General features: G+C 53.3%; 1 protein-coding gene across 6 annotated transcripts in view; it reads left to right on the top strand.

The window, feature by feature from the left end:
- The window catches only part of HIVEP3 (HIVEP zinc finger 3), a 270,464-nt gene that overhangs the window by 214,167 nt on the left and 36,186 nt on the right, over positions 1-20,111 (top strand). For all 6 annotated transcript variants that reach the window (XM_040086055.2, XM_040086054.2, XM_040086052.2 and 3 more), the window contains one exon: positions 2,695-2,840. In XM_040086055.2, the coding sequence (XP_039941989.1) occupies positions 2,695-2,840 (146 nt within the window). The remainder of the gene's footprint in view (positions 1-2,694; positions 2,841-20,111) is intronic.

Raw genomic sequence — 20,111 nt, 5'->3', positions numbered from 1 at the left:
TGCCCAGTTCACCTGGGAAACAGCGGATCTTAAACCCAGCCCTCCTTCCCCGCCTGGCTGGCAGAACCCCTGAGAACCGCAGCGGGGGTAAATTGAATTCTAATTTGTGAGCAGTGGGAGTGCAATCCTCCGTGCAGTGTTTCCAGCAAGCACGGCTGGCACGGGTGGGGAAGCGGCGGCTGCCAGGACGCGCAGCAGCAGCAGCATCACTCCAGGGTTGGGAGTGCAGCCCTCAGCTGACTCTGCTCTGGCTCCTTCCCTTCAGCCTCCCCTCCTTTATGTGACTCCAGGTTGTCAGTGGATCTCCACGGAGATGTAAAAAAGCTCTGGTGTTTTGTACAGTTTTGCATGCAGCAAGCAGTAGTTCTGTATGTGCTGTCTCCATCCTTGGCTTGGGGTTTAAATTTCCCGTGGGATTTGCTGAGCAGACGGTTCTGGAATTCTGGAGTGGCTGCGGGCTCCAGCGTGCATGTAGGGATGGCTGGTGACGCTGTACTGGGGCTTGCACACTCTGTAAATTCGAACGAGATTGTAACAGGGGATAGTAGTGACTGGTGACTGTATGATTTTGGCTCTCTGGTGCCTTTCATCTGTCAATGTTTTTGTGCTTTCGAAAGTTGCAATAAATAAACCTCGTGCTACATCTAGCAAGTCAATTGTTTTGTATTCCTCAGTAAACCTGGGAAATTTGTCCCCTAGCAGTGCCCTGAGCCCATAGCTCCTATCAGGAGCTGAAGTCACAGCCCTGAAATGTAATCTTTGAGGGTTCTGAGTGTCTCCTGCCGCTGATTTCCTCACTGTCATCTCCATGCCCAGAGCCACCAGCTCAAGGCCATTCCTGCTGTTAAATGGTTCCAATGATTCCTGGCACTGTTCTGCCCCAGGCCTTCTGTCATGAAACTCCTGGCATTTTAGGGATATGGGACTGCACAGGGACCATTCCCAGGAGGCTTCTAGGACAGGTTGTGTGGATGGTGTGGATGTGGGGATGATCTGGACAAGGAGAGAGAGCAGCCTGGGTGCACTTAATGCTCTGAGCTGAGCTCCTGAAATTCCTGGGCAAATTTGAAACGCTTGACCCCAGTTTTGCAAAGTGAGTTTTGAGTGAATCCATCCCGCTCCCTGCCGAGCATCCCGTGGCAGTTCCATCAGCTGCGGAGGCTGGGGCCTGTTCGGATCCTGGATTCTGCAGGTCTCTGCTGGAGCTGCTCACTCTGTGGCTTCCCCCAAAACCAGGGGAGACAAAGAGGCTCCACCGGGGTGATTCATCCCCCTACAGACAAGGCTGAGGTGGGGCAGGTGAATCACGGGGGAGCTGCCCCTCCTGCCAGCCAGAGCCAAGGGTGACCAGCTCTGCTTCGGGCTTCAGGAGCTGCCCTCAGGCCAAACCCCTCTAGAAACCGCCCTCAGCTGCCTGCAGCCTGTTTCCATAAATTACAGATAATGTGAGCTATGGATCCAGGGTCCTCATCCAGCTGAATGTCAGAGTTACTGGGTGAGAGGTGACCCGGGGGAAAGGCATCTGCTTTCCTTTCTCTGGAGACCCCTGGGTGTGTCCTGTTAGGCTGTAGTGGGGAACAACATCCCAACGTTTCATTCCAGGTTGGAGAGCTCTCCTTGGGTTTGTCCCAGGATTTAGGACGTCCCAACATTTCATTCCAGGTGCAGGGAGCTCTCCCTGGGTTTGTCCCAGGAGTTAGGACATCCCAGCATTTCATTCCAGGTGTGGAGAGCTCTCCCTGGGTTTGTCCCAAGATTTAGGACATCCCAACATTTCATTCCAGGTGCAGGGAGCTCTCCCTGTGTTTGTCCCAGGATTTAGGACATCCCAACGTTTCATTCCAGGTGCAGGGAGCTCTCCCTGGGTTTGTCCCAGGATTTAGGACATCACAACATTTCATTCCAGGTGCAGGGAGCTCTCCCTCGTCCCACCCAGCCGCACACTTTGATGTTCAGGTCCGTGCTGTAACAAACAGCGTTCATCGTGTAGGAGAGGAGTCAGGGCATGACTTAAACCTTGGGCTAGACAAGGTTTAGACACAAAACCCCCTCAACAAGTGGCAGTTTAAGAGTGAAGAAGCAGATTTGACCCTGGGAAGGTGTGGGGAGGTTGAGGATTCTTTTCTCCCGTGGGTTTTGTGGCTCTCCCTGCGCTGCGCCCTTGGCGGTGGGGTTGCAGAGAAAGGAAATCGCCCTGAGCGCTGCCTGGCCAGTGATTTATGTCAGACCGAGGTGGCTGAAATCCAAACTTGTGTGAATGTGTGTGAATGTGGGGGAAACCCGGAGGCTCAGTGTAGGAATTCTGCTGATGCCTCCTCTCCAGACCGTTCAGATGCATGTTTCAGAGAGAGGATTATCCAGGGACAGAGCTTTGGGAGCAGAGACCCCGCACGCCCAGAGCCACCCCAGCCACCACACTTCTCCTCATCCTTCATTTTCCCAGCTGGCAAGAGCTGGATAACCCGGAGAGAGCAATTAAAAATTTGTCAGGAGTCACAGTAAATACAGCCCAACCCTCAGGGCCCCGAATCCGGGAGCAAAGCCCCATTTGTTGGGAGGGTGCCCCAGTTCCAGCCCTTGGCGTGGGGAGCAGCGTGGGGACGCTGCGGGCTCTGCTGGGGCTGTTTGCTCTGTGCCTGCCTGCCAGTGATTCTGTCTGTAATCATGGATTGTTTTGCTCTTTTGGGGAGATAGGTTCATTTGCCTTCGCTCCTTTCTAATGAAGGTCGAAAAGATATAACTAGAGCTGAGAAGGACGAGGAGAAAAGGGGAAAATCAGAAGAAGAGGCTCTTGTGACCAAGCGAGGGGAGCCGGTGAGGATCAAGATCTTTGAAGGAGGGTGAGTGTCTCATTTTATTTCTCTTCTTGTGTCTCACGCTCGTGTAGAGTTGTTACGATGATGGCAAGGTGCCACTGGAGGTGAGCAGATGGAGCTGGATTTCAGTTTGTTTTCCACAGCCACTGTAAAAACTCGGCCCTCCGTATCTGGGGTGCATTAATTTCCCATTTTTGAGCTGTCTTTAAGTCAGCAGTCACCTGGATCTCTTTTCTGAGTGGGTGGTTGAGTGAAGAGCACAAATCCATCTCGCAGCTGTCTCTGAAGTGACAGAGGTGCTCTGTGCATCTCCTCAATCTTTCCAGAGCCTTCTCCTGAAAATGGTGCTCCCGGTGGTTGTTCCCATTCTGAGGAGGATCTGGGCAGGTCCCTCCTGATGCCTGGGGTTTGGGCGGGGAACAAAGGAAGCGTTTTGTTCGTGTGATTTCCATCCCACCCAACCGAAATAGCTCAAACCAGAATGGATGCAAGGCCTTAATTTGATGTGTATCTTAAACCTCGGCTCCAGGTAATTCAGAGGGCGCCTCAGGAATTCAGCACTGGCTTAATGCTGCTGTTCATTTCTTTAAAAAATTTAAGAAATAGCTCATAAGCAACGTGTCTGTGGGCTGCAATTAAAGATCATCTTTCCTGGGTGTTGCAGAGGAGGCCAAATTGGTGCAAGCAATTTCCAGCAGCATTTATCTGTGGGGTGGTCTTGGTTTCTGTGTGTTAGAAAAAGGCTTTCGTTAGGCTGTGCTTGTTGTTTTTCTGCTGCTACCAGAGGAAATTTGCTTTTGCTTTAAATTACCTCGTTAGCAGATGGTCAAACGAGCAAAGCAAGAGGGAAAAATCAGTGTTTTGGGGCAGGAAAGCTGCTTGCTGCTCAGGAGAGCTCAGCTGTGCCCCAGCTGTGGGCTGTGTGCTCAGGTTTGGGCAGGGAGTGGGGGATGCAAAGATCCAAACCGGGCCAAGCCTGCCGTGACTGTGGCCTGACAGGACTCGGGGAGCAGCAGAATGAGGTTTGATGGGCTCAGTAAATCTCTGTCAGCCTCCTGTAGCAGATGGGACCCACTGGGACGGGTTTTATTCCCTTCAGTCCCATGGGAACCTCATTTCCCCGGGGCTGGGCTGTCCCTGTGGCTGTTCAGGGGGATCCTTGCCTTCCTTCCTGGTCCTGATTAAAGCAGCTCAGCGCTACCAGGACTGAAAATGCCCCTTCCCCTCACAGAGCAGCTCGGGGGCCTCAGCGAGGCTGTGCTCACGCAGGGGGGGCTTTGTCCCCGAGCCCAGCACAGCCAAGTGACCCCCGGGGGTCTGTGCTGCTCCCGGGGCCCCTCAGGGAGCGCTCCCAGTTCGCTGCCATTCCCAGGATGGAATCTGAGGGCGGAGGGCTGGGGACACTCACTCCACGTCCTTCTGACACAAAGCAAAGCGTCTTCTCCGAGGTGCTCCGTGCCATCCGGCACCGGGGACGTGCCAGCCATCCTGAACCCGTGCTGGGTTTAATTCTGAACCTCCTGGAGCTCTGACCGTGTCCCTCTGGGCGCGACACGATGCCAAGCTCCGTTGGGACACGTTACAGCAATGAGTTCCATGCCTGGATTCCGTGTCTGGGTTCCAGGGCGCTGCCCAGGCCCGGCAGGACAGGCTGTGCTCCCAGCTTCCATGTGCTTCCATGGGCTCATTCCCACAGGGTTCCTGGTGTTGGGGTGCTCAGCCAGGACCTTTCCCTGCAGATAAATCCACGGGGTGCATGGTGCCTTCTACGAGCTCCCAAATGGATCAGACTCTCTTTCCTGGACATCTCTTGGAAATGTTTTACACAAAGTGCAGCCATTTTCAAGACATTATTTCACTCTCTTATCTGACTTTTTTTTCCCCCTATAAAAATTTCTTCCTTGACTCATTTCCCCCTTATTTATTGGTTTCGCACTGAATGCTGCTGGCCAGGCCCATCCTTCCAGGGGGATGCAGTTGGATTCAAAGTTCTGGATCCATCCCATGCTTTGTTGTCTCAACCAAGGACTGAGATTATAAAGAAATTCACAACAGGTTCACTTGCTGCAGCTCTTTTAGCTCCTTCTTCCCCTCATTTTTTATTTCTTTGGAGCTCTTGCCTTTCTCTCTGCCATCTTCAACACTCTTCCTTCTGCAGAGTCTTCAGGCTTCCCCCATCCCATCGCTTTCCCCCTCTGCCACACTCCTCAGAGCACTCCCAGAACCATCTCGGAGATTTCTCCTGCTGCTCTCCAGCCTCCCAGCTGGAATTTTATTCCTTGGCTTTTCAGGGAAGTCCAGAAAAGCCAAATTTCCTCTTTCCACCATTCCCACTTGTCGGGAAGGAACTCCTGAAGCCCCCGGAGCGCTGGGGGCAGCTTGGCTCCCCTTGTCTCCCTTGGAGGTGTCTGGGCGTGGATGGTTCCCTTTGTTTTCCCCCTGGGAAGGGGTTTGGATACAGAATTTGCAGGTTCCTTGAGCCTGGAGGTTCGTGCCTGCCTTTGGGGCTCAGTCCTGCCCTCCCCACTCCCCGCATGGAGGATCTGTGGTGCCAGCTCAGGGCTGGCCCTGGAGCTGCCAGGAGCACCTGGCTGTGGCTGTTTCCAGCTCCTGGGGAGTTCCCAGCCCTTCCAGCAGCGGTCTCTGGACAGGAGGAGGCTCTGCAGCCCCTCTGGTTCCCTGGAAGCCTCAGGAGGGACGTGCATGGTCCCACCTCACCCTCCCCACGTTAAACTGGGGGTGGCATCCACGGAGCTCTCTGTTGAGAACAAACCCCTCTTGGGGAGCAGGCCTTGAGGTCACTCCACGTGTAATTCCAGCCGCAGCTTTTTGTTTGAAATGGTGGAATTCTGTCAGGCTGGATCAATCCCCATCCCGGGCAGATGGCCCCAGCCCTTGGCTGGGAGGTTGGAGTCGTTTAACACCCCAAGGACGGGCTGGGGGCTGCAGAGGCTCCTCAGGCTGTGCTGGGGAGAGCCATTAAACAGGCAGGTCAATGCCTGAGCTCCTCGAGGAGCCAATGGAAGCGCGCGCCGGGCCCGTCCTGCGGGATGCCGTGCTGCTCTGGGGCAGGGAAGATGATCTCTGAAGGTCAGGCTGGCCGGCAGCGCTGCGGGAGGAGCTGCGGTTCCTCGGTGTCGCCTTGGCCGCCCCCCCGGGTGCCCGTCCTGCAGTCTGACGTGGTGAAACCAGAGATCGCTATCGACCTGCCCGGAGAGGGGCGTCTGTGCTGCTCTCAGGGCTGCTCGGGGACCTGCTCCCTGTGCGCTGCCATTCCAGGGTGGAATCTGAGAGCAGAGGGCTGGGGACGCTCGCCCCACATCCTCCTGCTTCACAGCCCACCCCTCTGTGCTGCTATGGGGATGATTAGTTGGTTTATTTAATTAGCTAATTCCTGCCAGTGGGAAAAAACAGTATCAAGATGTATAAAACTAAAAACCTTAGCTGACATTCCAAGGCCAGGGCTGTGTATAGTGAAAACTACATTTTCTCTCTGGAAAACTGTTCCTTTTCTCCTTACTTCAGGGAAAAAAGCGAACATTTATGGCTGTAACATTATGACTGGAGACACAAATATCTGAGTATCCTGGCATTCCCACCTTAAAAACATCTCCCCTCCTCACCATCCCATGGGAAAAAATCCACACATCCACAAGAAGAACTCGGCGCTTCCAGAGGGATGCTCAGAGTGGGGTTGTGTCCCAAAGGCTGCTCCGCTCTGCGGTTTGGAGAAATCCAAACCCTTCCCTCTTTGTCTCCACCAAAATGTGACAGAGTTGGAGGCGCCCAGCCATGGGATCCTGAACTGGGATCTCCTGAACTGCGGTTGTAAACTGGAGTGGTGAACCCCCATCCCATCAAGCCTGGATGCAGCCCCTTCTCAAATGACTTCATTCCCTTCCCTTCCCTTCCCTTCCCTTCCCTTCCCTTCCCTTCCCTTCCCTTCCCTTCCCTTCCCTTCCCCTTCCCCTTCCCCTTCCCCTTCCCTCCCCTCCCCTCCCCTCCCCTCCCCTCCCCTCCCCTCCCCTCCCCTCCCCTCCCCTCCCCTCCCCTCCCCTATTTTGGGGTTTTAGGCACTCAGGAACACCACAGAGCCCTAGATCTGCCTCCCTGAGCCTCAACAGCAAAGGTCAAAGGAAAATTGAGGAAATGGGGCTGTTTGATCAGATTTGAACATGATTGCCAATTAGTGGATGAATAAAGAGAAAATCCCCTCCTCGGGCTTAGCCATGAGCTGCTCCGAGCCTCCCTGCCCCACTGCCCACCCAGTTCTTTGCTGTGGGTTCCCTGGGAGCTGTGGGGGCTTTGATGCCTTGGGCAGGCTGAGCTGGAACAGAGACTGGGCAGAGCTGGAGAATGAAGCAGAGATTTATTGAAAGGCCTTTAGGGTACAGCTTGGGCAGGACAGGGCCTGGGCAGGGACACACCCAAGGTGGATCCAAAATGGACCCAAAATGGACAAACGGTCACGAGGACTCACACTTTGATCAGTTTTGGTCCATTTGCACATTGGGGTTGAATTGTCCCATTCCAGCTCCAGGCTGTCAGGTCCCATCCTTCTCGTTCCTCCCTCCAGCCACCCTTGTTTGTGCTTTGGGGCTGAAAGTTGTCCTTGGTGTGCAGCAGGAGCAGGATTTGTTTTGTGTCCCTGCTGTGTGCAGAGAGCTGAGTGACCCTGAGTGTGAGCTCAGAGCTGCACCTGGGCAGCGCAGAACCTGAAACGCAGCAAAGATCAAACTCAAGGCATCAGCTTCTCCGGGCTGATGTCACCCCACTCCCCTGGCCAGCCGTGGACGTGCAGCTCCCTCGGGCACTCACCTGGTGGAAATCCCCTGGCACAGCCTGGAGAAAGGCTCCTTGTGAAACCTGCAGAGCTCCCCGCCCTGACCCCAACCCCTGCGAGGGGATTTCCTCTGCTGGGATATGTTCTGAGAATTCTCCGTGTTTGTTTTGGAAGGACTCCCTGCTCCCAGAGGCAGGGTTTGAGCACACACGGGACTAGGAAAGGCACTTCCAGCTGCCCTGAGGACCAGGGAGAGCCAAGGGCGAAGCGTCTTTATTTAACATAAAATATGGAATCAGGGATTATCCAGGCTGGGAAGGGGCCACAAGGATCCTAGAGTCCAAGTCCTGGCCCTGCACAAAGGTCCCAAATTCACCTGCAAACCCGGCAATGAACTCACCCAGAGCAGTGAACTCCCTCCCCCAGGGCAGTGCCTGGAATGGGAGCACAGCAGAGCTGGGCTCCAGCAGCAGTCACAGGATCCCAGAATGGTTTGTTTGGAAGGGAACAGAAATCCCATCCAGTGCCACCCCATCCCATGGCAGGGACACCTCCCACTGCCCCAGTGTCCAGCCCGGCCTTGGGCACTGCCAGGGATCCAGGGGCAGCCACAGCTGCTCTGGGAATTCCATCCCAGCCCCTGCCCACCCTCCCAGGGAACAATTCCTGATTCCCAATCTCCCATGCAGCGCTGCCCTCTGGCACTGGGAGCCATTCCCTGTGTCCTGTCCCTCCAGGCCTTGTCCCCAGCCCCTCTGCAGCTCTCCTGGAGCCCCTTTGGGCCCTGCCAGGGGCTCGCAGCTCTCCCTGGAGCCTTCTCCTCTCCAGGGGAGCACCCCCAGCTCTCCCAGCCTGGCTATTTTGCTCCGTTCCTAGATACAAGCAAACAATTCCTGTAATTTACATTTTTGAGCGAAAGGGGTTTTCCTGAGTCTGTTTGCTTTGCAGGGCTGGGAGAAATCGGTGCTCAGACTTTTCCATGAGGGTTGCTGGTGCCAGCCTGACCACTCAGAGCCCACTGGAGCATCCCCTGGGGGTTTGGTGGCCGGATTTCCCCTGTCCTGGGAAGTGCTGAGCAGGCACTGCTGCCCTCCTTTCGGGCAGCCCTGGGGAATCTCAGAATCACGGGATAACGGAGTGGTTTGGCTTGGGAGGGACTCTAAAGCTCCTGTCCTTCCAACCCCCCACCACGGGCAGGGCTGCCCCCCATGAAATCCCATCCTGGCCGTGCCACGCTCTCCCTGGAACGTCAGTTTAAAGCCTCAAGCATCAGCCTGTGCACTGGAGCTTATGCTGCCTCTGTAAAGGATATTTTAATTAAAAAGTGGGGTTTGTCTGTGGAACTTTTGGCGGGTTTTCAGCCAGGACTTCACCAGCAGTGCACGTGGGGGCTGTGTCCCTCTGAGCCCCCCAGGGACAGCCCTGGTGCTCCGAACACCATTCACCCACTCACGGTGGGATGCTGGGAACAAGGAAGAGCCAACCCTGGACTGGGCCGAGCTCATCTGAGCAAAAGCTGCTGGGAGCTCTCCAGAAAGGAGCCAGGCCCCGTCTGCTGCCAGAATTTGGTTTCCTGGTGGGGTTTTTTTGGGGTGTAGCCTGAAGGGTTGTGAGGCTCCCACTCACCAGGATCTACACTGGGCACCCAGGAAAGGTCCTGGAGCTGCTCAGGCTGGAGATCAGGGAAAGGTTCTTCCCCCAGAGGGTGCTGGCACTGCCCAGGCTCCCCAGGGAATGAGCACGGCCCCGAGGCTGCCAGAGCTCCAGGAGCCTTGGGACAGCGCTCCAGGGATGCACAGGGGGGATTGGTGGGGTCTGGGCAGGAGCTGGGTCAATGATCCCGATCCCTGTGGGTCCCTCCCCACTCTGGATATTCCATGATTCTTGTAAAAAAAAAAGAAAAAAAACCTCCGAGGTCTCTTTTAGCATCTTAAATTTACTTTTTAAAATTTTTTTAATAGCACAAGAAAAACCACATTTTTCTGCCTAAAAAACCTAATCCAAAGGAGACAAAACACAGCGTGGCAATTTAAGGATGCAGAGACTTTTAAATTTTCCCAATGCTGACAAGATGAAAGGGGGAATTGTTTAAGAGGCAGCTCAGCTGCTTGAAAGATGCGTTCCTTAATAAGAGGAGAGAAAAACAGCAAGGAGAGAAAAATATTTGCAAAATGAAAGGAATCTGTGCTTTTTGCTTTGGAAATCATTATGTTCTTACGTTAAAATACACTTAAAAGCCAATATGACAAAAAAGCTTCAATTGCATAGGAAGCAAATGGTTGGGTTTTTTTTTTTTCCTCCCTATAAAGTTTCTTCACGAGAATTTGGATTTTTCTCATTAATTTTGGGTTTAGTTAAAAAGAAAATATTTTCCCTGGTAACTCAGGGAACAGTCAAAGTGAAATATCTTTTTTTTTTTCTCACTGTTTTGTTCAGGAAATCTTTTCCTGGATGGGGAGCAGCAAGGGTGGGAAAATACACTTGGAAGAGGAGGAAAAGCAGAAATGTAAACGCAGAGTCAGAGCAGGAGCAGCAGATCGAAGGTGTCGCTTGCTGGGCTCTGATCTTGGGCAGCTCAGCTGCGTGCAGTGTGTTCTCAGGGATCCCAGCCTGGGCTGGGGTGGAAGGGAATTCAAATCCCACCTCATCCCATTCTCCCAGGTGCTCCAAGCCCACCCAGCCCGCTCTGGGCTGAGCTTTGTGAGGAGGAGCTGGCAGAGGGAAGGTGTGGGGTGGCTGTGGCACCATCAGCAGCCAGGCTTGCCCGCCAGCAGCTCCTGGAGAAGGAATTTTCCATAATACAGAAAAAAACCTTGGGTTATTCCCTTTAAAACGGGGTTAATTTCTGTCAGGAGCGGCTCTGGGTTGTGGAACCACAGCTGGAGCTTCGGGCACGACCCCGAATGTTACAAACAGAGTTCCAGGCTGGTTTGGGTGGGGAGGAGCCCTAAAGATCCCATCCCGATGCCTTGCCATGGGCAGGGAATGCTGTCAGGGCTCCGGGCTCGGATATTTGTGTTTTCCTTGCTTTTAGGACAACAACCTGTGGGTTGGTACCTTTGGGAAGGGACCTGAGGGGTCTGTGCAGAACAACTCAGTGTCACCCACGTCCAACCTCTGTCCTTTGGTATCTCTTAGAGACAGCGGTGTAAAAAACCCCACGAAACCCCACGAAATCTGTCGGGGGCTCCTTTTCAGGAGCTTAAATTCCCCGGCATTCAGGTGGTTTTAGAGTCCTGGCCCTCTGCAAAGCTCTGTGCCAAACGCAGGAAAAGACGGAGTCTTCAAGGTTACATGCTTCGTTTATTAGTTCTTATCTTACAATTTTCTCAGTGTCCAAAAGATGTTTGCCGAGCTCGGACATCTGGTGACTCCTCCTGTCTCTGGGCTGTCCTCATCTTTTATACTAATTGCTACGTATTCTTTATTTACTATTTATTACCAATGTCTATCACTATTACTAAAAAGGTCATCTCTACTCTGACCCAATCCTCACTAACTACTTTGTGCCAACGTCACTGCAGAAATGGAGTGAGGGAACAAGAAGGAAGAAGAAGGAGACAATGCCCCAAATCCTCCATCCTGCCCCATTCACTTCAATGCCAAGAGTCCCAAACTCACTGTTTTTTCACCCTGTGATATACTAAACTACTATTTTTCACACTCTTGTGGCCTGCAATGCTTCCTGCAGTGCAAGAAGCCTCTCCCATGGACTGAAATCAAATCCAGTGTCTCTCTGAGCCCTGGGCTCTGGGCCGGGGTCCCAGACCCCCCTGCCCAGGTCCCTGACCCTCCAGGGCAGCCAAAGGAATGCCCTGGACTCCAACAGAAGTCCTGCAAGTTTGAGTCCCTAAGCACGGCCTCCCTTCCCCTGCTCCATCCAGGGATGAAAAAGGATTTTCCAGGCTCAGGCTGTTCCCGCTTTGGGTGCAGAGGGGCCTGGCCAGGCTTGTCTGGGGAGTGCAGGATGTCCCCCCGTGCCTTTCCTGTCGCAGCAGCTGTGTTTGTGCCGAGCAGTTCCTGCACAAGCTGTTCCCTGGCCTCCCCACAGCTCCCGGAGTGCTGGGACTGGGATTGGGGCTGCCGGGCTCCTGACTCACCAGGACTCTTGGATAAACCCTTCTGCTCTCAATCCTCCCGTTTCCTGGAGCGTGAGGGGACACGCAACCCCCTCAGCTCGACTGTGTCACGCCTTTAAAACATCTGACTGTTCCTCGCTGGGAATTGTTGATGTTTCCCGGCCTGGACACCTCACTCGGCAAACCGGGTTCATTCTGCAGTTTGTTCCTGTTTTCCCAGGAAATCCGACGAACTCAGAAGGATTTAGCCGAGGTTTTGTCTGCTTTCCTTCATTATTTTTCTCCAGTTCTCTCTGCCAGCGCAGCCAGCCCCGTTCCCTGACCCGTCCTCGTGGGTGCTAATTTCCCACAGCCAGTTATTAAAAAATGTTGTCTCCAGCTTCCTGCCTGACCTCGTGTGGGATGCTCAAGTTTCTGCACAGATTTCCTTCCCCCTAAGAACCCTGCGAGCATCCAAGCCCAAGGGATTCCCCTGTGGTCCCTGGAGGAGGAGGAGGATGCTCTTCCTGAGCCCAGCATTTCCAGGGCTTTTCCCAGCATCTTACTCCACTCACCACGGGTTTTATCTTCTCTCTGACAAGAATTCCCATTTGTTTCCAGCTCAAATCAAAGCTTAATAAATGGGATCAAGCAGGAAAATGCCTTTGCTGCCTCTCAGAGGTGCCTGGGGTACCTGGCTGGGACCTGTGTCAGCTCTGGGGAGTGAAGGGTGCTCCAGTGCCAGACTGAGCACTAAAGGAATTAAAATCTACTCATTATCGTGTGTTTCCCAATCAATTTCTTTGCCTGTACCGCCTCGCAGACCCCAGGATCAGCTCTGAAGGGTGAAGGGGAGCAGCTCCTGCTCTGAGACGGGCACACGAGCGGGTGCCTGGGGAGGACAGAGCAGGATCTCCCTTCCTTCTGCAGGGCAGAGATGAATCCAGGGGGCAAAGAGCGAGGAAGGGAGCACTGACTTGGGGAATCTCCTCGTGCCTTGCAGAGACCTGGAGCCCACCCTGTCTCGGTCATTCCTTGGAAAGATGGGGCCAAAAGCAAGGATGGCAGGAGTGGTGCTGCATTTTTAGACCTCCTGTCTCCCCCTGGGGTTGGTTAGACCATTCCCAGGTCAGGAGTTTTTCCTCTTTCCTGGAATTTTGTGTGACTTCATCTCATTTTGGGGGTTTGCTGTGAGTGCTCAACTCGGGGTCATTCCCTGCAGCGAGGCCGCGGTTTTTGGGGTCTGGGAGGGGGGAGAAGGGGAACCTGAGGGAGAGCCCAAGGATGGAACCTCAGTGCTGACACGATTTTTAAACCACTTTGCAATTATAAATTATAAACCGCATGAATTTGGTGTCAATATAACTGAATTACAAACCAAAACGAACAAAGAAGACTCAGACTAAAAAGCGCCCGTGGGTGTTCCAGGTCTCCAGGGCTGTGGGCAGAGCAGAGCAGGGAGGAAATGTGATGTCCAAGAGGGAACAGAGGGGAGCATTTCCCAGAGCCTCGGGCGCACAGGTGAGGGGTTCTGGTGGAAAGGAGGAGGATTTGATCAGACAATTCCGGCAGCTGGGCAGGGATGGAGAGAGAAATCAGTCAGAAGGGAAGAGCTGCAATTATCCAGCAGGAGAGGGACGGTGTCACCGTGAAACACAAAGAAATCACACGAAGACAAGAGATTTCTGCAGAGGTTCTTCTGATCCAGCTTCCAGCTGAAAGGGTGGAGAGAAAAGACCCCTTTGTTTATTCTTTTACTTTTATACATTTGTGGGTCTAGCAGAAGATTGGCTTTTTGGGGTTTCCACCCCTCAGCCTCAGTGGCCAGACGAATTGTCAGTTACAATTGTTTTCAGGTTAGAAATATGCAAACAAAGGACAAAGAATGAAAAACAAAGGATTTGTTTATATTACTTCTGTGGGAAAGGTAGAAAAACTGCTCTAATATTCTACAGTAACTAAAAGATCTGACTCCATTTATGAAAATCAAAAGGCTAATAAAGAAACTCAGAAAAACCAGGGTAACAGGACGGGCTGGGAGCTCTGAGCTCTCACAGCAAAGAGGAGGGAGTGGAACCGAGAGAGAAATGTCTCAAGTTGCTGCCAGCAGAGGAGGGAAGAGAGGCTGAGGGTCAGAGCTGATCTGGGGATTGGGAAATGCCAAACTCCCGGGAAGGGCTGGATGCAGGTGCCAGCCTAAATCGCTCCCGCTGCTTGCATTTCCAAGGGGCTACCTGCCCTCACTTCCCGAGGAATAAATATTCCCCGCAGGTTTGGACGCTTCCCTTCGGCAGGGGGTGGAAAATCCAAACGCGGCCGGATTTGTGTGAGGTCCTGCAGCAAATCCATGATCACCTGGGCTGCCCCTGCTCGTCCCGGATTCCCGGGCATGACACAATGCCTGACTCGGAGCCACGGGGTGACAGGGCCCAAACGTCTGCAGCGATGAGCTGTGCCTGTGAGCAGAGCATTCACGGGCTGCTGGCACCGCTCCAGCCTCCGGGGTTTGCACCTCATCCACGCGCTGACATAATCTCTGGCGTTAATGCTGTGGAAAATCGGAGCAGGAAAACGGCTTTGGGTTTGGTTTTTTGTTTTTTTTTTTTTTTTTTTTTATCAGATTGACTCAGGATTAGGCAGTTCTTAACATCTGCAGAGCCAGGCAGCCCCTCCTGTGCAGGGAGGGGATTTATGGAAGCACTTCCATGGAGTCCAAGCCCTGTGCAAGCAATTAGGAGCTGATGTTCAGACAGAGAGACCCAGGGCCTGACACTCGTCCGTGTCCCGCTGGGAGCGGGGCAGGAGGATGACTCTGAGAATGTCGTTCTGAACTGGCTCCTGGGACTGCTTTTCCTGTCACTTTCTAATGGTGAAAAGGTTATTTTGCGGAGACAACTCCCTGTGCAAGGCTGATGTTGGTCTGGTTCCTCCTTGGTGTCTTTTGGGGTTTGTTTTTATTTTTTTTTTTTTTTTTTTATGTTCCCAAATGTAGTTGGTTTTCAGTTCTCTTTAGTATCGACTACCAGGGAGTCCTGGGGGTGGCAGATGGGATGTGGAGTTCTTGGGAATGATGGAAATTATAAAGGTCTGAGAGTAAAGTGTGGTTAAATGGTGGGTTTTTTTTTAAAAAAAATGACGTGGATTTGGGGCTGTATTTCTAATAAAATCCACCTGCTGACCAGAGATCCACCTAGAGAGGGGAATAAACCCATCCCCATCCCTGTTCACACTACAGGTTTCACTGCTGGAGAAGTTTTCCTGTTCGGGAGGGTTTGGCAGGGGGCACACAGCTCACCCTGGTGCGGGGACCGTGACAGAATCCAGCAGTGGGGCTGTGAGCACTGGCACAGGACGATTTCCCAGTTGCTCCCAGTTCGCAGCTGGAAGGGGAGCAGCTGTGAGCTCTGTCCTGGTGGAACCGCAGCTCTGGAGGTTGTGGATTTCCCACCCCAGGGAAGGTGCAGCACTGGAAGGAGGGAAGGAGGGAAGGAAGGAGGGAGGGAGGGAAGGAAAGGAAGGAAGGCAGGAAGGAAGGAAGGAGGAAGGAAAGGAAGGAAGGAAGGAAGGAAGGAAAGAGAAGGAAGGAAGGAAGGAAGGAAGGACGGAAGGAAGGAAGGAAGGCGGAGGGGCTCAGAGGCTCTGGGATGTGCCAGGAGCACACGAAGTGAAAGCCAACAGGGGCAGAGGGAGCTGGGCAGAGGCTGCTGCTGCTCAGAAATCCAGGGAATAGCTGCAGGCAAGGATTCAACTTGCAGATTTTTTTTTTTTTTTTTTTTTAAATATCCCCAGTTGCTTTTCGCTATCGATTTTTTTTTTTTTTTTTTTTAAATGGTGAAGTTTCTCTACCTACTTCTTAGTTTCAGTCCTATTTTTTTTTTTTTTTTCGAGGAGGAGCTCTCCAGGGATGAGTTGCAGGCAGATTCCTCCCAAACCTGCAGGCAGCCTCAGTCCCAGATTTCAGACAGCCGCCAGCCCAGCTGGGTTTCTGCAGGCTGGAGCAGTGGGGGAAGCTGGGATCACTCACTCAGGTGTTCAGAGGCATTTCCAGCCCTGCAGGAGCTGCTGCTGCTCAGGGAGTCCCACAAACCAAGGGCAGGGGCAGGGAGGGGGCGCAGGGTCCCTCTTTACACGCGTGGGAGGAGTTTCTGTGTTTCTGTTGAAAGTACGAATTCAGCCCAGCTGTAACTGCAGGTTTCTTGCTCCGTAGAGCCTCAAAAAAAAAAAAAAAAAAAAAAAAGAAGAAGAAAATGTGACCTAATAAGATGATAAGCTGCTCTTGCTGCTGTTGAGATACGAGTGAAGAATTCCGAGATTTTTAAATGGGAAGAGGGGCAGATTAGGAGCAGGGTCTTGGCAAACTCTCCTGGGGCTGCTCACCTGGCATCTGGTGGTTTTGGGAATTCAGGTGTTTCTGAATGCTTGGGTGCCCTTGCCTCTCTTGCTAACTTGGTACATTCGATATAAGGGAACAATCAGATGGATGTAGCCAAATTTTATATTTTTTTCTGTTTTTTGGGGTGCTCTGGCTCCTCCTAGACCCCGGACCAACTTGGATTGTGTGGCAGCACAAGGCTTGGGTGCCCTTGTCTCTGTTCCTAACTTGATGAATTTTATATAAGGGAATAATCAGACAGATGTAGCCAAATTTTATAATTTTTTCTGGGTTTTGGGGTGCTCTGGCTCCTCCTAGACCCCGGACCAACTTGGATTGTGTGGCTGCTCCTGTGGGAGCAGCACAAGGTCTGGGTGCCCTTGTCTCTGTTCCTAACTGGGTATATTCGATATAAGGGAATAATCAGATGGATGTAGCCAAATTTTATAATTTTTTTTCTGGGTTTTGGGGTGCTCTGGCTCCTTCTAGACCCCGGACCAACTTGGATTGTGTGGCAGCACAAGGCTTGGGTGCCCTTGTCTCTGTTCCTAACTTGATGAATTTTATATAAGGGAATAATCAGACAGATGTAGCCAAATTTTATAATTTTTTTCTGGTTTTTGGGGTGCTCTGGCTCCTCTTAGACCCCGGCCCATCCTGGTTTGTGTGGCTGCCCCCGTGGGAGCAGCACAAGGTCTGGGTGCCCTTGTCTCTATTCCTAACTGGGTATATTCGATCTAAGGGAACAATTGGATGGATATACCCAAATTTTACGCATTTTTCTGATTTCTGGGGTGCTCTGGCTCCTCCTGGACCCCGGCCCATCCTGGTTTGTGTGGCTGCCCCCGAGGGAGCAGCACAGTAGCGGCGCTTTCAGAGCGCAAATACTTCTCCCATCTGTTTCAGATCAGCACTCAGATCAGTGCTTTTCAACCTCTGTGGGTGTCTTGACATTCCTGTTTAAACAAACTATTTGATGGCAGAATTGTGGTGGTTTCAAGGCTGCAGGAGCCTGAGCACTCTCAGGGCTCTCGTGAGTGGTTCAGTCCCCTCTCAAAACCCCGAGAGCCGTTCCAAGCGCGGGGTTATCTGCAAAGCCTTGGCCTGGGCTGTGCCAGCAACCCGGGGCTGATAAAACAGGGAATTTTCTCGAATAAGACCTGAGCAAGGACCGAAAAGCACAGCCCTGTGCTTGGCTGTGGGGTGGGAGAGCTGGGGGCTGCCAGGGACTCGGGGTTGGTCACCGGGGAGCTCCCAGGAGGGGGTGAAATGCAGAAATTCAGCAGCTAAAGGAGCCTTGGGGAGTTCAGGCTGATGAGGTTTTCCCAGGAATTCACTAAAGCCAAGCACTGCGTGTTTCGATGTCCACAGTGCACAGGGATGATGTTTTTTTCCCTGGCTCTGTTGTTGGTTTGTGGATATTTTCCTTTTTCCCTCAGTATTGAGGTCTGTGTGAGGGCAGAGGGTCACAAATAAAGGAGAATTATTGAGCCAGGCTGGGAGATTTAGAGCTGCCATGGGCCAGGCTGGCTGCAAACTATTGCTAATTACAATAATTTATTATGAATTCAGCTCCTCACGTGTTGGACCTTGAGCTAAATTTGTTGAGCTGGGCTTTTCCAGCAGAGAATTCCTGATCTCTGGGAGGTTCCATGGGTGCTGGATCTGCAGCTGAGGTTCTCCAGCAGAGAATTCCTGATCTCTGGGGGGTTCTGTGGGTGCTGGATCTGCAGCTGAGGTTCTCCAGCAGAGAATTCCTGATCTCTGGGGGGTTCCATGGGTGCTGGATCTGCAGCTGGGCTTTTCCAGCAGAGAATTCCTGATCTCTGGTGCTGTTGGCAGCCCAGCTCTCCAGGCATGAAACACCCTTGGCTCTGTCTGCTGGAGCCTGGGGAGGTTTTGTCCCTTTCAGTGAAGAGCATCAGCCTAAAACAGATCCAAATTCTGCCCCAACTCCTTCAGGAATCCCATTCCCGCCCTGCCAGGAATGCTGGAGAGCACAGGACGTGGCAGCAGGAGCAGCAGCCGCTTATTTTTGCATATTTTTGTCTTCGTGCCCTTCCTGCCTTCCCTGAGGGAGGGTGACTCATGTCACCAGGGCCACCGGGGCCTCCAGCAGCTGAGGTCACCTCTGGGGCAGGGGTTTTTGTGGGCTGCGCAGGGATCAGATGGCTCCAGGTCCCTCTGGCTCCGTGCAGGGAATTCCCAGCTGGGTTGGGAGGTTGTTGGCAGCGTCCTGCTGCTCCGTGCTGATCTGAACCAAAGCCACCCGTCCCAGATGGGGACATCCAGGGGCCACCTGTGTGTCCCTCCCTGCCTGGAGAAAAGTGCTGCCGTTTTGGGATAGCTGAGGATGGGTTTGGAACTTTCCTGAGGGAAAAAAATGGATCTGTTTTAACCCCAGCAGAAGTGACCATGAGATCGTGGTACATCTGACAGGTTCCCTTGCACACAAAATGCAGGGAGCAGGGAGATGTCCCAGGATTTTTATTTTTAAGGGAAATATGCCAAAGTGTTAGTGCAGGAAGGGGTTTCCTGAAATCCAAGGGGAATGGTCTTTACTCCCCTGATTGCAGAGTCATGGAAATGTCAGCTTGGAAAATCCTTCTGAGATCATTGACCCCAAGCACTTGGCACAGGTGATGCCTTGGGCAGGCTGAGCTGGAACAGAGACTGGGCAGAGCTGGAGAATGAAGCAGAGATTTATTGAAAGGCCTTTAGGGTACAGCTTGGGCAGGACAGGGCCTGGGCAGGGACACACCCAAGGTGGACCCAAAATGGCCACAAAATGGACCCAAAATGGACAAAAGGTCACGAGGTTTCACACTTTTACAAGTTTTGGTCCATTTGCACGTTGGGGTTGAATTGTCCCATTCCAGCTCCAGGCTGTCAGGTCCCATCCTTCTTGTTCCTCCCTCCAGCCACCCTTGTTTGTGCTTTTGGGCTGAAAGTTGTCCTTGGTGTGCAGCAGGAGCAGGATTTGTTTTGTGTCCCTGCTGTGTGCAGAGAGCTGAGTGACCCTGAGTGTGAGCTCAGAGCTGCACCCGGGCAGCGCAGAACCTGAAACACCACAAAGATCCAACTCAAGGAATCACTGCCAAGGCCACCATGGACGGCTTCTAAATCCCTCCAGGGACGGGGACTCTACCTCTGCCCTGAGCACCCTGTTCCAACTCTTTTCCATGAAGAATTTATTCCTAATATCCAACCTGAACCTCCCCATGCATACTTGAGGCTGTTTCCTCTCTTCCTGTTACTCTGGGTTTTCTCTTCAAGCCGAACTTGCCCAAGCCCACGACCAGGTGGCCGCTCCCCTTCAAGGGGGGGTCCGGGATCTCTTCCCATTCCTCAGGGGTTATCCTGGCTGCCAGCACCCCGTTCTGCCCCGGGAAGGGGAGCTGAGGGAGCAGGGACACCATCCCTGGAATTCAGCTGCAGTCACCTGCTGTGCTGGGACAGCTTTGAGCCGACTCGGATCCAGAGGTTCCCGGCGGCAGCCCCTCAGCGCCTTCAGCAGCCTCTCGGGGGACTTTAGTATTTATTTCCCATCCTGTTTGCACAGTCCCCCCCTCCTCCCAACCCCGGCCCTTCCTGCTGCACAAACACTGGCCCGTGCCGCTCCCCGTGTGCTGCCTCTGCGAGGTTTCCACGGGAAACTCTCCAGGCAGGAATCATTTCATCCCACAGGGGAGCTGGCCAGACCGGGGGCATTTTCCATCGCTGCCTTGGGAGCTGCTCTCCTCCTCCTCCTCCTCCTCCTCCCACAGCTCCGCATTCCTGGGAGAGAATCCCGGTGTGTTTGCGTTGCTGCCTCCCTCCCATGGCAGCTGCTGCTGGCTCTGCTCTCCCGGGAGCGGGGAAAACCTCGGGAGCCGCGGGAGCAGCGGGATCCCCCGGCCGGGAGGGACCGCGGCTGTCCCGCATCCTTGGGCGGCGCGGGCTCCTCTCCGGAGCGGGGAGAACCTTCCTGGGCCCCGGAGAACCGCCGAGCTCCCGGGCTCAGGAAAACATTTCCCGGTCGGGAATCTCCGACCTGGAGCAGTGGAAAGGGTTTGGAAATGGAGCAGGATCTGAGTGAGACT

The sequence above is a fragment of the Hirundo rustica genome, chromosome 25, assembly GCF_015227805.2.
Source record: "Hirundo rustica isolate bHirRus1 chromosome 25, bHirRus1.pri.v3, whole genome shotgun sequence".
Classification (NCBI taxonomy): domain Eukaryota; kingdom Metazoa; phylum Chordata; class Aves; order Passeriformes; family Hirundinidae; genus Hirundo; species Hirundo rustica.
The sequence above is the reverse complement of the archived record's forward strand: the minus strand, read 5'-3'. Positions and strand labels throughout refer to the sequence as shown.